The following is a 9560-nucleotide window of genomic DNA, read 5'->3' as shown; positions in this document are numbered from 1 at the left end:
ACAGCCACCCTTCCTGGGCTCCCATCTTGCCAAATCTCTTACTCTACAGTGTGTCATTGACTAAACACCTGAGTTTGCTGAAGTCAGCCTTCCTAAAGTCTAGCACTTCCACCCTACTAGTTACCTTACCCACTCTACACCTTATGATGAATTCTATTATTTGGTGGTCACTGTCCCCTACGTGACCACTGATCTGTAGGTCACCTACCGTGTCATCCTGTTGCCAATACCAGGTCCAGTAAGGCATTCCCCCTTTTGGGACCATGTACCTCCTGCATCAGGTGGAGGTCCTGTACACAGGATAGGAACCTGCGTGAACAGTGGGAATTTGCTGTCTGCCTCTCCCAGCAGATGTCAGGGTATTTTAGGTCTCCCATGACTACTGCCTCCCTAGCCTTTATGGTCTCCGAGAGTTGCCTCAGGAGTTCCAAATCTAGTTCTTGCCCTTGGTGTGGGGGTCTATAGCAGACTCCTACCACCAAATCTCTTTCCCCTTGACCTCCATGTACCCTAACCCACAATCCTTTCTCCTTTCTCCTCCTCCAATTCCATTTTGATACGGGTCGATTAATAATGCTCCTTGACATAGAGCGCAACCCCTCCCCCTCTCCTCCCCACTCTATCCTTTCTGTACAGTTCATAGCCCTCAATATGTACCGCCCAGTCATGGGTAGAGTCCCACCAGGTTTCTGTTAACCCCACTAAGTCATAAGTGTTTTCTGCAAGCAGGAGTGGACAATGATATATGGAATGGTCTGGAAATTGCTGCAACCATAATTTGGAAATTGAGTGCTAAAGTGTATATATAATTTTTATTGCTGATTGTGATTTTCATTGTAATGTTTTGACAAAAGCTGTAAATAAACTACTAGTACTAGTGGGTACAGCTACATGTGAAATTAAGGCAAAGCAATAAACTCTGGAGCAGTTCGCAACTGAGTCAACTGCTTCCAGGCACAGTGACTACTCATGCACCTGGGACAGCAGCAATTTGAGCTGGGTGGAGCAAGCCCCCAGCTGGCTGGGCTGATGGTGCAATTTACAGCCCTGTTCACCATCTACATGTGTGTTTTGGCAGAGTAAAGTACTTCACTGTAAGAAGTACAATCCCAAACAGTACTATCCTACAGCAGAGTTAATTAGTTCACTGTGAAGCTAATTAGTCAACTCCACAGTAAAGCACATGTGTAGATGCACCCCACATGTTATCCTTTCTGGTGGTATGTGGAGCTTGGTCTTACCCTGACCAAAAGGAAGACAGTAGAGTCTACCTATTTGAATTGTGGAGTGGGAATCAGAACCCTTAGGTTCTCTGCCTGCCTTTTTCACTGAGCACACTGATTCTTCTCAGAGCTCATCAAACCATAATATAAATATATTATTTAACAGGGTGAGTCAAGTCATGTTAGTGCTGAGGCTGCTGCAACAACCCTCCTTATGAGTTTAGTTCTGGTGATACTTTGGGTAAAGTGACCTGGTGGTATCCAATCCATGTCCTCTCCAGGTATAGATAGATGGCTGTTAGCTTCCAGGGAGCTCATCCACCCTTTGACAGGTCTTGTTTTTAGTCCTGCTGGGTGTCCATACACCATCCTGACCCAGGCCAGCTCAAGTGGGGGTGCCAGTTTAGTTTCTGACAACCTGATCATGGAATAGACTGTACTGGTTTACAGGGTACCAGATAGCAGACCAAGACAGGCCTGGCCTGACAGTTTTAGCAGGGTGAGGTAAGACTTAATTAATTCAAAGTTTAGAGCAGAACAAATGTCCTGTGTCCTGATTCACGTCTTCATTGTTAGTCATCCTTTTTTCCTGACTTTTTGTTACTAATTGACGATGGCCCTTTCAGTGTTATATTTCATCTCTTCTTTTATCTGATTTACAAAGGGAAAATAAGGCAGGAAAAGAGGCCTAAATAGTTTTACACATGCTTGTATCTGTTTTATATCTAGTTAATACAACTGATGATTCAGTCACTGAGACCATGTAGGAACATGGCCCATTTGCATGGACCACACAGAAAAATATACTTGCAGCTCTAAACTGACTAAATTTACTGGCTAAATATAACTGGCTCTATACTGGCTAAAACTTGAGGCCAGACTCTATAAACTTAGCACCAAGCTTAAAAATAAACTATTAGAGGAGCAAAGGGCAAAAATTGTGCAAGTCCTTTTACCTCCTGAAGTGCTGTGGATGTCATTCAACATCCAAAATAAACAGAAAAGGGAATGGTGCACAGTTAGCTTTAATCATGCTGTGCTAAGAATCTATTTAAACTGAAAAGATTTATTTTACATTATATTAGTTCCTCATTTTGGAAATGGAAGGTTAACTGCTCTCACTCTAGTAGTTTCCTGTATTGAGAAACTAAGACACAAATAAAAGACTTCAGATAGTGCTACATGTGGTATTTTGATTATTATCTTCTGCCCTTTCGAGGCACAGTTGGATCTCTGGATTTGCTAAAGTTGGGTGAGCACACATGGAGCTCTCCTTAGAACTGACATGGTTTAATAAAAAAAGTATGTCTAATACAATGGTTAGCAGGGGACTTATCTGAAAAAAACTCTAGATAATGGGAGAAGACAGGGGAGAAGATTTTCAGGACAAAGGCACCACCATGACTGAAAATGTCTATTAAACCATTAAAATGAAGCACTGTCCATTTAAAATGTATCTTGCACTGAGCTATTGGAAAGAGATCACTGTATAAATATACTCATAAAAGTAAAGAACAAAACTACTGTAAACACTTGGATGCTTGGACTTTTACCCAGCAAAATTACTGGTCTAGTCAGTGTTATGAATGGGAGTTTATTGAAAAGATATGCTAGACTGGCTAAGTAGTACTAAGTTTAGTTGTTTCTCAGAGAAATCTGACTAGATTTTAATAAAGAAGTTCAAAATACTAGAAGGGATGGTTGAAATAAACAGGTAACTAATTTCATTGTGTCTGCCATAAGGAGTAAATCCCAATATTTACTGTTGCAGTTTTTGTTAGGCAGGTACTCAGTTTCTTTAGTCCTTTGGCCTGTTGCTATTCTATCTGTTTTGGATGCTTATATAGTGCCCATCACAGCTGTATCTAGCAACCTGCAATGTTTCCTGCAGTAGACTTATAAATAAGGGAGAAGTGTAACACTTAGGGCCAAATTCAAATAGCATTGGGAGCCTCTCCTTTGACTTTAAGACGCTTTGTATCAGGCATTTACAACCATTCCTTCCTTGCTCCTCTACATCTCCTGACTCTTAAGTACTTTTTCTGCAAAATAGAGGAGTTACTAGATAATTTTCAGAAGGAAACAGGTGGAGGAGCAGAGATGGAAACATCTATACAGTCATTTTTTTCTCTCTTCATGGACTCTCTGCAGCCTCTTCCGCAGCTTCACTCTTTTCATCTCCATACACTATGTGGAGAAAATTGGTCCAAGTTGCTAGCAGTGCCACTGCCATAAAATAGCTGTGCTATCAGTGCTACCCTTTTTGCCTCCTCTTCCTTCCAGGTGCTACGTATAGACAGTGCAAGCCTAGAAGAAATACAGGAGACTGACCCCAGCTAAATGTGATGAAAGTAGAAGGTGAGCAGATAATGCTGCTGCTCTGTCTCTGCCTTTTTGGGTTTTTCCTATTTCACAGACAAGCTCTTTGGCAGTAATGGGACAGACAATTCACATTCTGTTCACTCCTTTAAATAGTCATCTCTCTCTTGATTGCATTCTTTCACAAAAAAATCTACTAATTATATTACCTGTGCACATCTTCAGGCTTCACATTTTCCCTGTTGTATCTACTTGCACTGAAATCAATCAGGATCTTTCTACTGATTTCAGTGAGGCATTAGAGTGGGTCCATTGGGACCCTGTTTCCCTCTCTCTTATTTTATATTGTACACATCACCACAACATGCTGGTCACAAAAAAGGAGGAAATGGGGAAAAAAACAGATTACTAATGAACAACTTATGAAATAGGAGTAAGAAAACTGACAGGCAACATTTGTTTACTTCTGAAATTTTGTAGGACTTTAAAAGAATCACTCCGTCTCGGAAGTGCATGTCGCTATGACAGTGATGCCATTTGATTCCTGCAGGTTCTTAAATACTTGTTTATTTATGTTTCTAAAAACTGTCTCTGGGAACATAGCTATGATGGCCGAACTCAGAATTTATTAGAGTACCAGGAAAGATGCACAAATTGTGTTCTCTCCTGGAGAATTTCCTTTGGTTACTTCCCATTGTGGCTTTTCTTTTATATTAAAGGTGCTATTTCAGACCTACAGCACATTTTTGCTTTTTGTGTATGGATGAGTAACAGTCTCCATATAATGACACTGAAGGTACATGGTCAGATCAATAAGTTTCATGCTATAATTATTGATGATGAATGTATATTTTTCATCCTTCACTTCTCCCTTAACAATTAACACATTATCCATAAAACTTTCAGTTTTCCTTATGTCAAAATGTGCAAAATTGCATTATGAAAAAGTAGATTTATTGTATCCTTTGTGAAGCCTATGTAACATACTATTTTGCTAGATTTGCTGCTTTTTTTTAACTGCTGTATTCTACTTCCCACAAAAAAGCATTTTCTACTTGTCAGTTCAAGTTTCATCACAAACTATATTACAACTTTAGCCTTTCTTAAATTAAATAAAAACTCCTTGGAAGGAGGCAGAACTGGGTCAGACATCCACAAAACGGTGTGTGTTTTATACACCTTTGGGCAGTTTTCAAATGCATGTGATGCACACATTGTTAACTTGTTCTTCGGGTAGGTTGAGGACATTAGTCATCAGAATTGTCAATTTGGCAAGGTTAAATTCTAAATTTTCTTGGGTTTATTTTTCTTAAATTAGTTTAGAAGTTTCTGTCTTTGTTGAAAAACCTGAGTCAGCTCTTCAGCTGATATAAGTCAGCATAGCTGACTTGATGTCACTTTAGCTAGTCTAACATACACCAAATGGAAGAGTGTAGGATTTGCATTAGTGGGGGCCAAACTTTTTGGCTGGCATCTTCCGCAAGCGCCACTCTGATACCCTCCCCACCCCATCTGCTGTTCTGCTTGCTGTTTCCTGCCCTGTGCTCCCTGCCATAGCTGCTGTTCTGCCTCCTGCCCTATCTACTACTATGCTGTCTGTCCCCTCCCTGCTCTGTTACATGCCATGCACAAAGGTTGTCTGTGCAACTTGTGGCATGTATGCCACAGGTTGGCTACCCCTGATTTACACTATGGTACTTTGTACCTACTTCCAAAGATGTTTATAAAAAGATTGCATTTATACAATCTTGAGATGGAAAAATACCTGACTGGATCATGCAGCTTGTTTTCCTCCCAAGGAAAACTTCTCTCACACATTATATTTTATTAATATTTGGCCAGTTTAATGTATAAGTCCTAAGTGTTTAGACTTCCATTATTTTCCCTGGGAGATTATTAACAAAATACTTTGTAAGGTAAAATTATGGAACAGTAGTTTATCTCATCATAGTAAACAGTTGTGGAAAAAACACTTTTTATTTACTTTGGCTTACCTCATCAGAGCCAGATCCAAAGATCAGCAGGTCAAAAGGTATTGCAGCAACCATGTCAATTAGGAACCAGCCTTTGAAGTAGTGAATTGCTATTCTTGCTGGGTCACTTACCACTTCTTCATTCTGGTTTACATATGTTGTTCTGAAGTTTATTAAAATGTCAATGATAAACATAATATCCACAATTAAGTCTACCACATTCAGTGGGCTGCAAGAATACCCACACTCCTGTCTCTTCTGTTCTTCACTGTCGTTCAGAAGGAAAGCTGCAGAGTAAGGGGTGAATATGGCGGTATATATTACCAGCAACAAAATGAGCCAGTCCCAGACTGCTTTGAAAGGACTGTAGTGCAATATAGTGAACTTGTTGATGCGAGGTGTTTGGAGTTTGTATTCTGGTAGGACATCTGCTCCTAAGGATAGAACCTAAAACAAGAAATAGAAAATGTAAATAATTAACTAATTATAACATAACATCTGTAAATATTTTCTTAAGATATAGAAAATATAATGAAGTACTTAAGTTGCATTGTATAATTTGTATGAAGAGGGTCTTCCTACAGTCTTCCTACAGTCAAAATTTCTGGGAAGATGATGGTTTCCATTGAGTTTTAGTAACTCCACTGGGAATTTTGCATACACAAAAACTGGAGGATCAGTTCCTTAAATTCTGATTCCGCAAACACTTGCATGTCTGAATAAACTTATGTGTATGTCTTGTGAGGTGGTGTGGTCAAAAGATCTGCATAATCACAGAACTCGTTATTTTTTTCCCTTGTTTCACACCATGGAAACTTTTTAATCAGCTTTTTATCAGCCTGTACAAAGACTCTCCCTGCAACATGGAGGGGATATATAAGTATGACATGAGGGGGTTGAGTTGTATGGGAAACTTTGCACTTACTTCTACCCCATGGATGAATATTACCATGTTTGTACTTATTGTACAACAAAGACTGGTATGGCAGAATTATTTCAGAGATGTTGTAACATGCCACAGTTTTGCTACAATACTATTAATGTCTAAAAATATCTTGCATTTATTTACAAATGTGGTTCTAGTTCTGTTGAAAAGCTGATTTCATTTGGTGTACTTGTCTAAACTACACTTTGAAATTTATTTTAATGGAATTATAATGTTTATATGAATTTCCAGATTAACAGCCCTGGTGGCTGAAGTCTTTGATTTCTGGAAAGGACAAGTTTGGTGTGGAGCATTAATATAAGCCTCCCCTCATTGCTCCTCCACTGGCATGAAGAAAACAACTTTTAAGAAGAAGAAGGTAAAATAATTTTTAATCTCTATTCAGTCTTTAGTCTATTTTACTGACACTGCCAACAGTGATGCTAATTATTGTCAGCTGTACGGTAAGCACTTAGTCAATTCCTAGAGGATTCAGGACAGCGCTTCATTTTACACAAGCCAATGAATAGCCATCAGATGGTAATAACTTTCAGTTACCACCCACTTAGGCAAATCTGAAGCAGTGACCAAAACAAGAAAAATCTCCATGCATTCCCTTCATCAATGACCTTTCTTTATTCCCCCAACTATCTGTAGAATAATATTTATTACATGTCTAGAAATCACATTTTAAAAAGTACTCATTTTAAAAATAAAAACACAGATGGAATTAAATCCTGGGACTGGGGAGTAAGACCCTTCAATCAACACTAGGGACTTTCATTTTCTTTTTGTTTTGAAATAAAAATGTAAGATTTGAGCTTTGAGTTTTAGCTGCTCTAGAATTAAAGTGTGGCTTCTTTCTCCCAAATATAGTCCTTTAAATCCTGTTTGTATATCCATTTGTGTTTAACTCTCCAGTGGTGTTTTATAACATTCAGGATCCTTTGCGTGGTGACACACAAATGGAACTAGTTATTCGGTAAGAACTTGCTGTGAAAATATTTCAAGAATACCAAAATTAATAACCCAACTACTGCTCTGAAAAGTGGAGTACAGAATAATGAAGCTATCCAAAACATTATATGACACTTTCAAGGAGCCATTAAGCATTGTGTGTGGTAATGGTAGAGGCTGTGTATTTATTATTTATATTTTAGTTAGGATTTGCACTTAACTAATGGGGCCAGCTATACTTTTGTATTTTAGAAACATTTGTTGATAGCAAGCTGAATTGGAGTCATTGCACAGTTTCTGAAACAGTCCTAGCCATCTCAGATCCTCACCATTTTATTTGATGAGACCACATAGCTCTTTTCCTTATGCTTGAGTGGGTGCACCTACATGTGTGCTTTAATATGCAGCAGCCTATTTTACTGTGCATTAGATAAAGCGTCATGTCGAAAATCATGCTGATACTCTAATGTGCAGTGAAAATAGGCTACTGCACATTAAGCATCACTAAAAAAGGGTTTGCTTTCACTACTGTGCATTAGGGCAGCCTAATGAGCATTTATTTAGTACTGTACCTCATATTAGAGGTACTAAATTTAATGTGCAGGAGCAAAAGTGCATTAATGAACATGTAGGTATGCCCAGTGTATGTGTATGTATTCAGGGGCTGTGTCTACACGAGATGCTGGCTGTGCAGTAGCTCATTACTTCTGCGCAGTAGTGTCACGTGGCACAAAGTGAGACATGACATTACTACATAGCAGTTACAAGCTACTGATCAGTCAGCATCATCAAAAAGCCATTTGGTGATACTCAGTAATACCAGTTACTGTGCAGTCATTTAGTACTTGTGTATGCAAGTACTAAATGACCACGCAGTAACAACTGCACAGTCAGCATCTTGTGTAGACACAGCCAGGGGGACTTCCTTCATAAAGAGAGGACTAATGTTTCCTCAGGTACCCATCCAGACTTTCGAGAAGCATTACGTTTTCCTAAGGATTAACATGCTAACAAAATTCATCATGTGGAGAAAAAAAATGTTTAATAAAACTCTTCCACTAATTACATTTGCTTGGATACTGAGACAAGCAATTACTTTTCAAAAGATTGCTTTATACTATGAACACCAAGTCTACTCCAACTGATATTAAGAATACCATGCATGCAAAGTGTTAAATATCTCTACTGAAATCTTCACGTAACAGACTATGGAGGAGACAACACTACTTTCCTAGATATTTACGGTAGACTACTTAATGAGATCACACATCTATTTAGTTAAAATCACACACAGTGGAATGAGATTTCTTTTTCAACAGACTTTTATGGTTGTCATCATGAAATTTTGATGAAATGCTATTTCACACTGTGGTGGATGGTAAGGGCAAGTAAGCAATAATGTATGTGGTTAAAGTGACAAAATCCACCCAGGTGTCAATTGATATATTTTGTCAGCAGTAATAGCTGCAAAAGATCCTTTGGATTTGGAAACAGACATTTTATGAATTTTTGAGCACTTACACTTAGCATTTTTCCGCTTAGCTAAGAACCCTAGTTCTGACATACAACTTCTCCCACATCTTTCTTTCCATCTCATTCACTGCTGATCATTTGCTGATGTAAATTAGGGTAGTTACATTGATTCAAATGGACCTAAGGCAACTTACATGAGTTGAAAAGCTTGCCTAACATATTTAGAGTTGTTTAATATATCCTCATTATGTACTTCTTTCTGAGTCATCTTCACTTTTTACCTGTTCCCTTTGGATTAAGGTAATTGGTTATTCTGAAATCTCATTTCAACGTGAAATACATTAAACAAATGCAGCAAATTTGGGGACATATTTCTTAAATGACTTTACCTAGTAATAAGCAGTCAGGATCTGGATAATATCACTGAAATAATGAGAGCCTATCATAGCAATAGAACCTAACCTTATCCTTCTTTGTGCTCTCTGGTAGTTGTATTTAGTCTTCTTGACATAATACAGTAGTCACACTGGGAGTTAAAATGTATTTAAGCAGAGTGCTAGTTTGTGAGTAATAGCAAATTCAGTTAGGCAAAAGCAAAGCAGACAATCATCTAGGTTGCCGTAACATAAGGGATTTCAAAAAAAGAATGGACATATTATCTTAGACTTTACTATTTAAAACATGATAGAA

General features: G+C 38.4%; 1 protein-coding gene across 1 annotated transcript in view; it reads right to left on the bottom strand.

Moving 5' to 3' along the window:
• Window positions 1-9560, bottom strand: part of KCNH7 (potassium voltage-gated channel subfamily H member 7) — a 390758-nt gene that overhangs the window by 88536 nt on the left and 292662 nt on the right. The window contains exon 6 of the mRNA XM_025212042.1: window positions 5537-5962. Within this exon, the coding sequence (XP_025067827.1) occupies window positions 5537-5962 (426 nt within the window). The remainder of the gene's footprint in view (window positions 1-5536; window positions 5963-9560) is intronic.

Source organism: Alligator sinensis, unplaced genomic scaffold, assembly GCF_000455745.1.
Source record: "Alligator sinensis unplaced genomic scaffold, ASM45574v1 scaffold738_2, whole genome shotgun sequence".
In the NCBI taxonomy this organism is placed as follows: domain Eukaryota; kingdom Metazoa; phylum Chordata; order Crocodylia; family Alligatoridae; genus Alligator; species Alligator sinensis.
Note: the sequence above shows the minus strand (reverse complement) of the source record. Positions and strands in the feature narration are given on the sequence as shown.